Below are 14,285 nucleotides of genomic sequence, written 5' to 3' on the forward strand. Positions count from 1 at the left end.
GGTTAGACTTTTTAAAGAGATTCTACCAAGATGCTACGGTTGACGAAAATAATAAAATGGTGATTCTAAAATTACTTTCGAAAGTATAATATTATGAAACAGTTACATTATGAAATCTGGAGACTTTGGAATCTATTTCTTATTAAAATCGATTCTAAAGTCTCTAACAATCCCCCATCGATTTCATATAATAAAAAGGTGCGCACAACCGAAATTATGTAATGTACTTTCGGGAAACTTGGTGTCTTTTAGCGTGGTCTTGCGGTAACGGTAATTCATACAGAGACGGGAGACAACTACTATTAACACGACACAAAAAAGTGCTTACTTATGAACATAAGCCTTAATGGGTCTATTATTAAGAATAAATAAACTTATTCTGGAAATGATAAGCAATACATAGTTCTTAATTGAAATATTTTTATTGAACTAATAAAAACAATCACAAACACATCTTAAGAGGAAGCATAAATAATTCAGTGCAAGTAATCCATTGACAGAGTATGGTCAATTTTGATCAACGTCTCTTCCTTGCTGAAATCTGCCAACTTTAACTGCGGTAATAAACTTCATCAAACGCTCCAGACCTCTCTTGTTAATGTTAAAAAAAGGTTGCTGCTCAATATCATTTAGCCAGCGTCTCAGTTTAACATGATGATCTGCTAAAGGTATTGAACAAAGCACTGTTGATATTGTTGCCACCGCGCAAATATCGGCAAGCATCATCTGAAGCAACACATCATAAGATAAAAATCATGTCTTCAAATACTTAGTAATTTAAAGTGGAAGGACTCACTTTATCGCCAGCAAGCCACGCGTGATTTTTCAGTCTATGTTCTAAGAAGTCCAGCGCTTTCAACCAATCTTCAACTCTTTCTTTGCTAGCTGGAATTCCAGCAAAAAATTTTGTCTGTAAATAAAAGAAAATAATTCAATGATCAAATTCTACTCATATTACATTTGATTTTATTTTTAAGATCAGATTATCTTCAGATAAAAGGATTCTAATCTAACTCTTCTGTGTCAAAATGGAGTCAAGATCACTCCAAAATAAAATTTTGGCTCCGCATTTAATGTTTGTAATAAAATTCTTAACACAAGGTAGTCTTTTACTACAGATTGATCTATCAATCATTTGCTTAAGTCTATTGAAGTTTATATAAACGCACGTAAATGTCGCTGTCGATGGGGAACAGCGTGGTGGCGTTGTAGAACAGTATCTCGTCGCAGTGTGCCTGTGCGAGGTCGCCTTGGGGGTAGAGCACGTGCTCAGTGTCCCAACGCCGGCACAGATACAGCGCGATCGCATGACTGTCCACTAGCACTTCGTCGTGCGTCATTAGACACGGAACCTTTTGCAGGGGATTAATCTGAAAATTTTATGTCAGCTTTTTCATATGTTCGTTCCCCAAGAGCTGATTATTGCATACTACGTTTCCTATTAGTCATTTGAAGTTGATTTAAAAGTCTTATCAAACTTTTTTTAAAAGTACAGAATGGTTGAATTTACACATATCTTTCTTTCTTGACCAAAATTTTGCGCAAATTGTATGACGTCTTCTTCCACCATAGGAAGTTGAATAAATTTACATTGACAATCGAAAATTGAAAATTGCATTGGTACATGGCGGGGATCGAAACCACGCCTTTTTTTTTATAGTCCGGAAATGCACGCACCCCTACGCCGGGCTGTGCAATGGCGTAGGTAGTGTGGGACTCGCCGGCCGCGGAAGGCGACCGGAATACCCACTAAAACCAGCCTACAAAGCCATTGTTTAACCACTGCGCCACCGAAACACAGCTTACATGAGCATTATTCCAATCGGAATGGACCACTTAAGGTTGACATCTTACCTAACTAATTTACCATCTTACTCTCTTAGTTACTCTTAGTAAACAAATAGCAACTCCGTCCAACAAGTATGAGTACTAACATTTTTGTAGAACTCCGTCGTATTTTCGCCAGTAAAGAGGTTGATGTTACGGAAGTCGAGATTAATGCCGAGGATGGCGGCTGTCATCTGAACGAAACGCACGGGCGGGGACGCCTCGTCGCCGTACAAAATCAGCTTGTCGCCTATTGTGAGGCTTCTGAAAGATAATCACAATACATAGGATAACAAAAACAACCGCAATAATAGACATATGAATAGGTAAGATTTATAATTTCAATTGTTTATCATTCAATTGTCAGTGGTAGACACCAGCAACAACATCAGTCAGACTGGCTCCAGCGATGCAATACTATGATCACGCCGAACACAGGCCTGAAATAGAAGTAATTACGCGTTTCGTCTGATGAGTGTGCGTTTAGTCCTACCCTTTCCCAACCCTTTCTTATAACGAAAATCGATTTGATGACGCTTTTAAACTCCGACTGTTATATTGCACTCCAATATTTTAATATGGTAAAACATTTTTTTTAAGAACAGGTTACATGGTTAAATTGAAAAAAAAAGATAATGATGACATAGTTATACAATGTTTTTATACAACTTTCTCCTTATCAATCTAGAACTACGACTCAAAATTAAAACCGTGTGGCGTACCTTTACAAATAATTATTATAAGTAACTAGCTGTCGCGCGCGACTCTGTCTGTGCAGTATTAAAAAAACAATCTTAGTAGCCTACGTGTTCATGTTCATAGCCACTATGTTCTACGTCTATGCCAAATTTCATCGAGATCTGTTTAACCGTTCTGGAGATACCTTCTAACAAACATCCACCCAAACATACAAACTTTCGCATTTATAACATTAGTAAAAATTAAGATAAGTGATTAATTATTGATAGAAATTTTACACACCCCACGATTTTATTTTGAGCCTGATAAAAGCAAGAAATTGCTGAGGAGAGGCTGCGATTTTCATACCTTTTTGGTACCTGAAGATTATTTTTATTTTAAGGAAAACCGTAAAATAATTTATTTATTTATTTATTTATTTATTTATTTAACTGGAAAACTATGTTTTTATAGTTTTCGCAAATAGACAGCAAAAACAATAGTATCAAAATCGCGAAGAGAATAAAAACAATTGATAAAGAATAGGGAAGTATAAAAATAATTCAAAAAAAAAAAAAAAAAAAAAAAAATACAGGTAAAGTTAGCAACAACATCTGTTTCACGAATGGACCGGCTCGACCGATGAAATAGCACAATCATACAGGAGGCATGCGTCAAGTATTGTAGTAATTCCGCGTTTCGCCTGATGAGTGTGCGTGCTGGAGGCCTAATTTCAGTCCATGTTTTCTTCCCACACTTTTCTTATGATTAAATGATGGGAATTTGAAGTGGAATTGCCAGAGGAGAGGGCACATAGAAAGGGGCAATATCCTTTTTTTGTGTGTCCCCTTCTCCGTCGATAAATGGTAGGCATCTGCAAAAGCGTAGTATCCACTTCGCTATTTTTGGGGAATTAACATCGCCGCTTGTTTCTTTGCCACCTTATACTATTTAAAAAAAAAGAGAACCGTTCCTTTTTTCAATTTATTTTTAAGTTAAATGATAAAAAGTAGTTATTAACTTAAAACAAATTACTTATATATTCTCTAATAATCTGTTTTGAAGCAAATCATATAGGTAGGTAGTAATGATACAGGTAGTTAATTGTAATAATGCTGTGTTAGCCCTTTTTAAGTTTCCTTGTAAGTTGTATAAATTCTTAATATTATTTATTTCAACGTTGTACTTCAGAATTATAAATAGATACTCACTTCACTTTAGGTGAGTAACTACGTAGACTTGGATTTCTTGTAGCCATTGTCAAATTCTTAAGAATGTTCAATTTGAACATAGAGACCGCGATCAATGACTCCAAACAACTTCCAGCAACAACAAACCGGCGGGAAAGGTGACGCTCGGCCGGAATATGGCGCGCGAATGCTCGTGCTTGTGCTCGGTGCGCGCCGACCGGACGAGTTTAGGTATTGTTGTTCACACTGCGATCGACAGAAACTGATACCTGTTTAATATTTATTTTAATTTTGATTTATTCCTTTAAATTATTAATGTTGCTTCAAGCTGAACGAATTTTAAAACAATGTTTGCCCATTGTTACGGGGTTCTGTATACAGTTTTCAGATACTTTTAACGAATATTTCATCATCATCATCCGCCTGTGTCACCGCTGGACATAAGCCTATACTTCCATGTGGTCTTCCGATTTCCGCATTCATTCCAGCAGGAAGCACTGAGCACCTGGAAGTAGGGCATTCCGCGCCGGATTGTGGTCCTGAACCGTTTGCACCACATTGCAGGGAGGACGGACTGATTAAAGTGTTTCGTCCTTTTTAAGACAGTTAAGCCAAGTAAGAAAATTCTGGATCAATATCTGCAATGAACCCTGAAACTGCTCCGATCGCGGCACCTAGATATTCTTAGACATCGATAGGGGACTCTCCACACAGAAGCAGATTCTTTAAAAGTCAAATATGATGTATTTTAAGATAACTAATTTGACAGTCAAATTGGGATATTCAATGCATTTAGTACTTGGGATACAACAATAGAATCACATGACAGTTACTGCGCAACTCAAAAATTACAATGTTCAATCGCCCAACGGTACTTTATCTTTGCTCAGATTCTCCTTGGTAAATAAACTTTGATTTTAACGTTGTCTCTATTTTAGCATCACAACCCGCGATTAACGAATGTTGGCGTAAAAGCAGCGTAGAATATTTGTTTTTACCATTTTACTGTATGTAAGTATATACTACTAATATAGAAAATCCGGTGGTGCTGTTTATAAGTGCCTTGCCGGATCGAACCGCAATCTACCTTCAGATTCGATCCACAACACGTACAGCTAATAAAATTAATGATCTGTATGCTAAGTCGAAAAATATATTCATATTTAATGTATGTGAAGTGTTTATTTTGCTTTACCTATAACGAAAAACTATTTTTTTAAGTTATTGTCTGCCTATCTGTCTGTCTGTCCGTGAGTCCCCGTTTGCTCAAGGTAATATCTAAAATGGCTAGACCGATTTTACGGGACTTTCTTACTTGTTCTTATATTTTTTTAACAACTATAATTTTGATGATAACAGAGGTAATCAAAAGGTAAAGGTAAAAGTTTTAGGTCGGGTTGGTGACAGGCAGGCGGCCGGCCGTAAAAAATTAAGCCAAAACTTTAAGACTTGTAAAACCTTGTGCGTCGACCCCACATGAGTGGGAAAAGGCCAAGGAGATGATGATGAATTTTAATGATAATTCATGATTTGGGCAAGTTAAATATTATCATACTTTTTATATTTAGGTACTAAATAAATGCGCCTACTCCACATGAGTGTGCTAAGGGCAGGGCAATAGTTATACACTTATAGTAAACTTGTATGTAACTATAGTAATTTTAAAATTGTCTTTATTAGACAATACTCTATCCCATTTTGTATGTTTTTATAAAAAAATTATGATTTTTTTCAATTATTTTATTGACTGAAAAATAAAATCGAATCATTAAAATATGAAATGACTGGTATTGGGTAATATATCAGGTCTTTCATAGTTTGCTCTGTTCTTTCTTTATTTCTTTGGCCACTCATTCAATCATTCACTTGTCATGTCACGAATCACGATCCTCCTTGTCAATTATTTAGGAATTTCAAGATTTGTTGTGGTGGGGAAAAATGTGTAATTATTCGGGTCGAGAGCAAGTTGGCTATAATTAATTATGCATATAATCAGACCCATTGTCTACGAGTATTACTATGTAAAAAGTTACCGCACGGTCCCACGTATTCCAAAGAAAGTGTACTTTCTGTAAAAGTTTCATTACTCCCGTTGTCAATTATCGAAGTTTGTGAGTGATCAATGTTTATTATATTGCCTAATCTTAATTCGTGTATCGCGATCGATTTAAATAATTAGAAAGTGTTGTTGTCGGTGTTTACACGAATGGCAGGTTTCCATGCAAACGACACGATGCCTAAAATTGGGCTCGTCACGGACTTGCGAGAACAGTGGCTGGTGCGCACCGATGGAGCCCTGGCGCACCGCTTGCAGGATCGAGAGATCTCGTCTCATCTCTGCGAGAACAGGTACCGCAACCAGCAAATACGCGAAGATTTTCCGGTAGCTTTGAGTGAACAGCGGGGGATCGAGCACGAAGTACGTCTAAAAGAGCTCGCTCGTCGCCGGCAAGCGGATATCGACGCGGAGATTGCCCGGGAAATGGCTGAAATAAATCTCCGCAGACAGCGCCGTCAGCACAGTGACATAATGCAACAACCGAGTTCGTCACGCGACCCTCCTCCGGTACCGCCGACCGATATCGATCCTGAAGAACTAGGTCTCTCTTCCTCGGAGTTGGAAGAGATGAGAAGACGTCTAGAACAAGAGGAAAAAGATGCGAGGTTGGCTCGGGAACTGAGCCATGAAACATGCAATGAGGATGTCCTCCTGGCCGACATGAGATGTGCAGTTGAAGCACAAGATAGTGAGCTTGCTCGGCTATTGCAGGAAAGGGAGTACAAAAAGTTGCAAAGAGCAAAGGAGAAAGCAAAACAAAAAGCTTTATTGAAAAAACAACAAAGGCTGTCACAGCAACAGGAAATTCCACCGGATACAGCACAGGCCACACTTTGTGATGCCTACAGTAACCCTCGTGATGTGATTCAGGAAAATAGACTCAGATTGTGCAAATCAGTTGATTCTGATTTAAATTATGTGGAACCTTTTGAGAAAGAGGTCATACAATCCAAGGCGAGTGCTTTGCTGGCCAAAGAAATATCTAATCAGTACTATAAACAGGATGCAGGATCCAGCTTTAATGCTACCTCATCTCATATTCACCCCCCACCCCTCACAACTGACAAGTCCCTGAGCGGTACAGCCTCCTCCATACAACACAGACAACCACCCCCTCCACCTATAGCAGGAAAAAAACCCAGGTTTCCAGATCCTGTGAGTATACGGCCTGCGTCACATTATCCTACAGACAATGTATTATCTGGTAATGATATGGAGCATAATGTCTTACCAAAAAGCCACAGCGAGAACAGCCACTTTTATGACACCACATTCACAAGCCAAAATGACAGTGTTCAACAACTTGGTTATGAGAGAGGTGACTCTGCAAAACGTCTCTCTGTTATCTCTGATATCACCGCGGAGGGATTAGAAAAGAAGAAAAGAAAGCAAGCTAAGAAAAGTAAGGGTTGCAGGATACAATAATTTGATACTTAGATGCAAAGTATCAGAGTAAGCAAATTCTTTCCAAACAAAGATATTACAATATTCCAGTATGATTAACAATTTTTTTTAGAATTGTCTTGAATATTTTCGAATTTATATCAAACAATAATCTCAAACTTTAATTATTTTAAAACTATAGTTTTTTATATTAATTTAGGAGTTATTTATTATCTATATTATCTGTGGAAGTACCTGCAGGAAAAGAACCAATGAGCCATGTTTTTATTTTTAAATTTAAGGTCTCTATGTGCCTTAATCTAGATTTAAGCTGTTACATAAACATTCCATTTTGTGATTATATTAAAACAAATTATATTAAGAATGTCCATTTTTAAAACAGCGGAGTGCAGAAGCTTTGCCGATGACTGCTCCTGGTCTGGTCAGTACCGTCAGTTAACATGTGACATCACGAAGCCATTGATAAAGCTTCTGTGTATGTGAAATATAATATTTTCCATTGATATACAAATAGAAATTCTAGTACATAATGATAAAATATCACATAAACAGTACTGTCATATCAAAAAAGGCCCAATTACATAATTATATTGGATACTAAGAAAAACACACAGAAAAGCTAAATATTTATATTAAAACTTTATATTAGAAACATATATCACCTTTTTACAAGAACAATGTAATATTTTTTAAACCACAAATTTACAGGAGAGCAATTTTAAACATTGAAATTAGAATTTATCAACACTTAAATGCTTAAAATTGCTCTCCTTTAAAGTTGTGGTTTAAAAAAATCACGTTGTACTTGTGAAGAGGCAATGTGTAATTATATTATTTACAGTGTAAGAGACTTTATTATTTCTTGAAATATGACAATTTAATTCTATAGATTCCAAGTTATTCAATTCAATAGTATTATAAAACATAGACTATTTATAATGTTGACTTTTAAATAATAATTAAAAGGTGACAATAAATATTTCACATATTACATAGAATCTCATAAAGTGCTCCTAGAATAAAATTTCCAAGTAATGTTTAAAGAATGCAATTTTTTATATATTGCAACTTTCACTTGCGTATTATCATACTTATTCTTGAAAAATCTTTATTAATTGGGAAATCTTTTTGGTCAACTTTGTTTCCTTAAATTATCTTTATTTTTAAACAATACTTTTGTCATTCCATTTTAAGAAAAGACTGATTAAGATTACTGAATCTATAGTATGCTCAAATATTTATATCTTAGTATTTTATATTTCAATTTTTAATATTGATTATTGACAATTATTTTAATGCTGAACAAATTTTTTATTACATTTGTAAGACTTACAAGGCACAAATTCAATTGATTACAATCTGACATTTGCTATTTTAGAAATTTTTACCCAGTTCAAAAAGGAGGTGGTGCTCGATTTTTCATTATGTTCTTTGATTGCTCTCTCAATGAATGTTCAAATATGTAAATTATATTTAATTATGTTTAATCTCTTTGATTGATAAATTAAAGTGACAAAATGTCAATACTATTCGAGAAAAAATATTTGTATCGAAAATTACACAATTACTTTACAGATGTTCTATAATAAGTTTTCATTTGTTTTGGTGTTGCCGTCAACATGAATGTAAGGGTGACAATATTGTTGTACTATTACAACAGGGGGGATTACCATTAGAAGAATATGCAAATGTTAACATCCTGTATATTGTGCTCATTAAGGATTCACACAATAGAAATGAGTAATGATTATGTGGTTATTCATTTATTTATCAATAGCCTTCCATTCGATTCTTGGAGTTTGTTTACTATCAGTTTGTCTAATCACTTTTATAAACATATGTCTATTTAATTCTCACAATCTATTAAAAAAATTGTAATGATAATATGTTTTTGTGGAAGTGTTAGATTTCATAAATACATACTGTTTTAATTTAAAAAAATGCCATTTTGGCATACAAATGTAAATATAATTTTTATATTTTTTTAAACCTGTTTTGATCCTACTGAAATTTTCATTTTGTCTTATCTATGCCTCATTAGCTCTCTGATTATAATTTGTACCTAATAGAAACGTATTTTTTTTGTATCTGTTAGTTTGTTTTTTTTTTATTACTAAAGACTGGATTACATATTTTAATATTATTATTACATTTGGCTACATTCCAAAACCAATGTGTATCCGTTATGCCTGAATCATTCATTCATTCAATTGACAATGAGTATCTATTTCGGTCATCAGTACCATTATTAAATGCATGCAGTTTTACTTTGACCTACATTGTAGGATACACTTTTGCCACAAAATGTCAATTTTATAGTATTAACAATATTAAATTAAAAAAATTATTCATTTATATTGGTATACAATATGTCTAAAATTTATATATTATGTAATTGTTTTCTTCGATATTTTATTTGTGCAAGGGGCCAAAGGCTAACAAAGAGGATGTTTAATTATTCAGTATCGAATATTTTTTTAGCACTTTCCATTCTATTGTAGTTTTTCTTTGTAATCCGAAATACTCTATAATAAATAAAGTTATGTTTAAAATACTTTATAATAGTAATAAGCCTTGAAATCCGCTCTGAATATATTTAACATACATCGATTCGTGGAAGGATCTACGAATGGAAATGAACCTTTGTTTCTATTTTATTTTATTAAAGTTATTAGGAATATCCAATGTAAGTCTTAATGATTGGATATTAAGTTGGTTTTTTGTTTATTTCATCTCATAAGTCGTATAAGTATGACGGCATATAAGAGTATCACGAATATTTGCGAGAAAGTAGTTTTCGTGACGTCATTGACAAAATTTGTATGAGATTTGTTGGTGTACTTTACGTCTGTTAGAGGCGCTGCACAACTGTAATACGTTAACGTTGCCCGCAAATATTTGTGATAGACTCTCTGCTATTACACCCATTTGTCATGCTTGCGGTTTTAACTTCAGTTTTAAATGTTTTAAAAATAATTTTTAATTGTAATTATATTTAATTTTATTGTAACTTTATATGTATTAGATTTCATTGCCGCAGCTCGAGTGATATCAAAATTTATGTACCTACCTATTTTATATTTTTGTCGACACCATTAAATATATTCATTGCGGTGGTAACAATTTTAGCTTTAATTGCAATTAACGGCCCAATTAAGTGCCTTATTGAAACGGAACCAAACTCTTATATTTATCTTTTTTTTAATATTATTCGTCCGTATTACTGAGACAATTTTTAGTGAGTTAGGACGAAACGTCCTTAGAATTAATTCAAACGATTTTTTTTTAAATCAGAATATGTTTACTTTATCTAAATGAGTCGATTTTGAAATAATGATTATTTTAATTTGAATAAAGACTTCTGATATAATTTAAAGTTTTATTTAATCCTTTATGATACCGACATGGTTCCATTTACGAACTATCTTGCACAAGAACCATCTTTCGAACCACCATTTCAAATTATTTGGGGTCGTGATCAAAAAAGTAAGTTATTTTTTTACTATGGACGTATATCAGTTTTGCAATGGGCTGCAATGTCAAACATTCGTCACATAACAAAGGCAAACTATCCAAATAACATGCCGCAATCGGTCAGTAGCACAAATAGGAACACACATTACTTGAATTGGTTAAAATGAAACACATGTTTTTTTTTAATTGACTATGTTCATCACATTAAACAAAAGAAATACAAAAATATGACACAAAATGTGATAGTGTCGTATGAACGGAGGTTTCAATCTTAAATTACATAATTATGGGAGAATTGTCCAATTTTTACGAATTTTAACTATAAATTTAAAAGAATAAAACACTAGGTCACTTGCAAAGTCTTATAATATATACATATCACCAATATTCTCGTTCATAACCTTGTGATACGTCAAATTACAGCCTGACTAATGTGGAGATTTTATTTCAGTAATACATACATATTTAACCTCAAAAATAAACATTTTCAGTTTATAAATATGCTACATAAGGTCTTTATAGGTGTTTAAAATATTTATCAATAACATATTTCATACTGATTTGTACCACTTGTCATCAAAGACTATAGTTAAATTTTGAATAGGACTATTTTATTTTATATAACACAGTGCAGAGTTAAAATTTCTCTTTTTCAAAATTTCCAATTTCTCAATTTACAATTCAATTATCATTTAATGCTATTTATACTGTCATCGTTTAAACAGCATTAAATGAATGGATCGTTAAGCGACATTCGCTGCCTGTTTCTTTGCTTTGACCAATTCTACTAACTCCTTGTATCTCTTCATGCAATCCTTTTTGGTGCGATTTGGGATGCAGTCTGCGATCTTCTCCCACCTCTCCGGTGTGCTCACGGGGAATGTCTTGATGGCTTGCTCCAACAATTCTTGCTCAGTTTTTGTCCAAGCTTTCTCTTCCTTAGCTGCATCCTTGCTAACATCACCATTCATTTTGGGTTTTGCCACTCCATTTACTAATTTTGTATCATTTTTGGATATACTACTGTCATCAATATTATTTACAACTTTCTTCTTGTCTTTCTCAAACTGATCAAAGGCTTCTTCATTGGCTGCCTTCTTGAGACTACTCTTTGAGAAGTCTGAGCTCTGAAGATCTTTAGCTTTGTTGAGTACCTCCTTGGCATTGAAACGTCTCTCATCCACAAATGTTCCATGCTGGTTAAGGAAGTTAGCAACAACTTCCCATCTCTGATTGGTGCCCGCAGGAAACAGGTTTACAGCCTTAATGAGCAATTGAGTTAATTCTGGAGTCCAATCAATAGGGGCTTTCAAAATGGCATTCTTTTTGGCTTTCTGATCTTCTGCTTTTTTTGTTTCAAACATTGCCTTTCGTTCAGCTTCCAATTTATCTTCCGTTTCTTTAACAGTTTTAATGAAAGCCTCCCTTCCATTTGATTCTAACTCTTTCATAAAATCTTGTAATTCCATAACTTTCATCATTTCACAAATTTTTTCAACGGCTGCCAAGTGAGCGACAGTTTCGTTATCATTTTGAGCATAGTAATTATTGGCTTTACATAGATCTCTAAGTGACTTGCGTTCTTTACGCAGATTTTTTTTCTGTTGTTCTCTTTCAGCCCTTGCAGCATCAAGACGAGCTTTCTCAGCTTCCTCCGCCTTTTGTTTTGCAAGCAGAGCCTCTTTCAATACACGCTCTTCTTCTGCTTTTTTGGCTTGAACAGCATCCTGAAATAATTCATATAAAAAAAATTAAAATATTTAAGTCCAAAAATTGCAATAATCATCTCATTCCAAAACCCCCGTAAACACTAAAGCATTTGGTAAATCTCAACAAAAGTTACACTATCTTTATAATTATTAAATTACTGCAAGATCTTTTTATTCGCAAGGACTATGTTCCGAAAATGTGCCGCCAGCAAGGAATCTGCATTTGTAGGATAGTGATTAAACTAAACTAACAAAATGTAGCTTTTGATAAAGGACACAATATTATATGCATATATTTTGTCGTTTTTATTGTCCTTAATATAACCTTTTGCACTTTTTGTAAAAGCAGTTTCAAGTACTAAATACATCTATTATAGATAGTGCCATAATAATAAAAAACACTAATTTAGACAGAATATGCTTGTGGAAAATGCAAATAGCCAAATATTTTAACATGAATGCAGGAATTGTTTTTACCCATGTACTATGAAACCAAGGGTTACTCTAGTGAAACAAATTCATACTATATGGTACATCAATTGTAAAACTTGTACCTTCCTTCATATTAGTAGCTTAAAATAGTAGTGTGGAATATGCTTTTATTACATTGCAATTGAGTCTTTAGAGGTGGAATGGTTCCAGCAAGCCCCCATGTACATTATATTACCTGTCGAGCACGCTTTGCAGCCAACTTCTTGTCCTTGTCTTCCTGCTTAAAGCGCTGGATTCTTGGATCATTTGCGTACGCCAAGTCGACGAGACTCCGTATCCTAGCCATCTCCTCCTTCTTTAACTTTGCCCTTGCAGCTTTGTTTTGTTTTTCAATCCACCGCCGCTCTTCCCTGTCTGCTCCTCTCTCTTTTTCTTCCTCATCCAGGTACGAGAACTCACGCCACGAATCAAATTCATACCAAAAAGCGTAAAACCTCTCGACATACTCACGTGAACTGTTGTCATCACCCAATAAAGGCACATTTCTTTTTTCAGACCAACGAGCATTCATTTCAAAGTACTTGGCGAATGCCTTGAAGAAACCTTCCTTTTTAATTTCCGCGGAGGTTGGGACTGAGTCATCGAACTGAGGATCTATCGAGTCATATGATTTTCGTTTGTTGGGTGTCCCAAGGGTCTCATATGCTTTTGTAATACATGTGAAGTAGTCATCATCGCTGCGTATCTCTTCACCTTGAGCCTTTCGCTTGTCGGGATGATGTTTAAGTACTTTCTGGCGATAGGCCCGCTTTATGTCATCTTCGCTAGCCTTATACCTCAAGTCCTTCATGCCCAACACGGCATAATGATCTTGTTTCTTCCATTCTTTGGGATCTAAACTTCTCAAATATTCCACGTCGTCTTCAAAGATTACTTCCTCGCTGTTTTCTTTCGATGTGGATGTTAACAGCTGTGTGTCTGCCCCGTGACATTTGATGTTATAATATCGTAGAAATGCAGACCCAGCGCATTCTACTTTTCTTTTTATAAATGGCCATGGTATTTCTACCACTCTACTATACTTATTAGCGTCTCCGTCGGTCATTCTCCGTTTAGTTTGGTCTGAAAATACCGCGACGATACGAACATAACCTCAAAACCTTCAATTTAATATGTATCTACACTTTCATCTAATTGCATCTATTTAGAAACATAACAATTACAATTGCAATAAATATTTAGTTTAGTTGCTATCTATATCACATTTTAATTAAACCTAAAACGCGCCGTGAAGATGACAAAACGTCAGAAAATCGCTAAATTCATGTGTGCCTTGACGATGAACGGAACGAATGATTTAAAATGGAATGAATTTTGAAACAAAGAGTATTTAAAACAAAGCATAAGTAACATTAGGTTATTTTTAGACTCGATAATCTTAAACTTATTTATTCACTAAAATCGATATTTAACGACAGTTTGAAAAACATATTGAATTTAATTTTTGAAAAA

General features: G+C 34.5%; 3 protein-coding genes across 3 annotated transcripts; 1 reads left to right on the top strand and 2 right to left on the bottom strand.

The window, feature by feature from the left end:
- Nucleotides 1-465: 465 nt before the first annotated feature.
- Nucleotides 466-3,883, bottom strand: LOC106718873 (glutathione S-transferase E14). Its single transcript, XM_014513073.2, has 5 exons — nucleotides 3,717-3,883; nucleotides 1,935-2,091; nucleotides 1,170-1,370; nucleotides 797-910; nucleotides 466-726 (listed from the first exon to the last, which is right to left on the bottom strand). The coding sequence occupies exons 1-5, from the start codon at nucleotides 3,794-3,796 to the stop codon at nucleotides 508-510; spliced, it is 771 nt and encodes a 256-aa protein (XP_014368559.2). The 5' UTR covers nucleotides 3,797-3,883; the 3' UTR covers nucleotides 466-507.
- Nucleotides 3,884-5,575: 1,692 nt separating this feature from the next.
- On the top strand, nucleotides 5,576-7,279 carry LOC106718869 (mediator of RNA polymerase II transcription subunit 12). Its single transcript, XM_014513070.2, has one exon. The coding sequence runs from the start codon at nucleotides 5,902-5,904 to the stop codon at nucleotides 7,177-7,179; it is 1,278 nt and encodes a 425-aa protein (XP_014368556.2). The 5' UTR covers nucleotides 5,576-5,901; the 3' UTR covers nucleotides 7,180-7,279.
- Nucleotides 7,280-10,980: 3,701 nt separating this feature from the next.
- Nucleotides 10,981-14,106, bottom strand: LOC106718862 (dnaJ homolog subfamily C member 2). The gene is made up of 2 exons (XM_014513062.2): nucleotides 13,009-14,106; nucleotides 10,981-12,359 (listed from the first exon to the last, which is right to left on the bottom strand). The coding sequence occupies exons 1-2, from the start codon at nucleotides 13,876-13,878 to the stop codon at nucleotides 11,376-11,378; spliced, it is 1,854 nt and encodes a 617-aa protein (XP_014368548.2). The 5' UTR covers nucleotides 13,879-14,106; the 3' UTR covers nucleotides 10,981-11,375.
- Between the last annotated feature and the right edge of the window lie 179 nt (nucleotides 14,107-14,285).

Source organism: Papilio machaon, chromosome 16, assembly GCF_912999745.1.
Source record: "Papilio machaon chromosome 16, ilPapMach1.1, whole genome shotgun sequence".
Lineage (NCBI taxonomy): Eukaryota > Metazoa > Arthropoda > Insecta > Lepidoptera > Papilionidae > Papilio > Papilio machaon.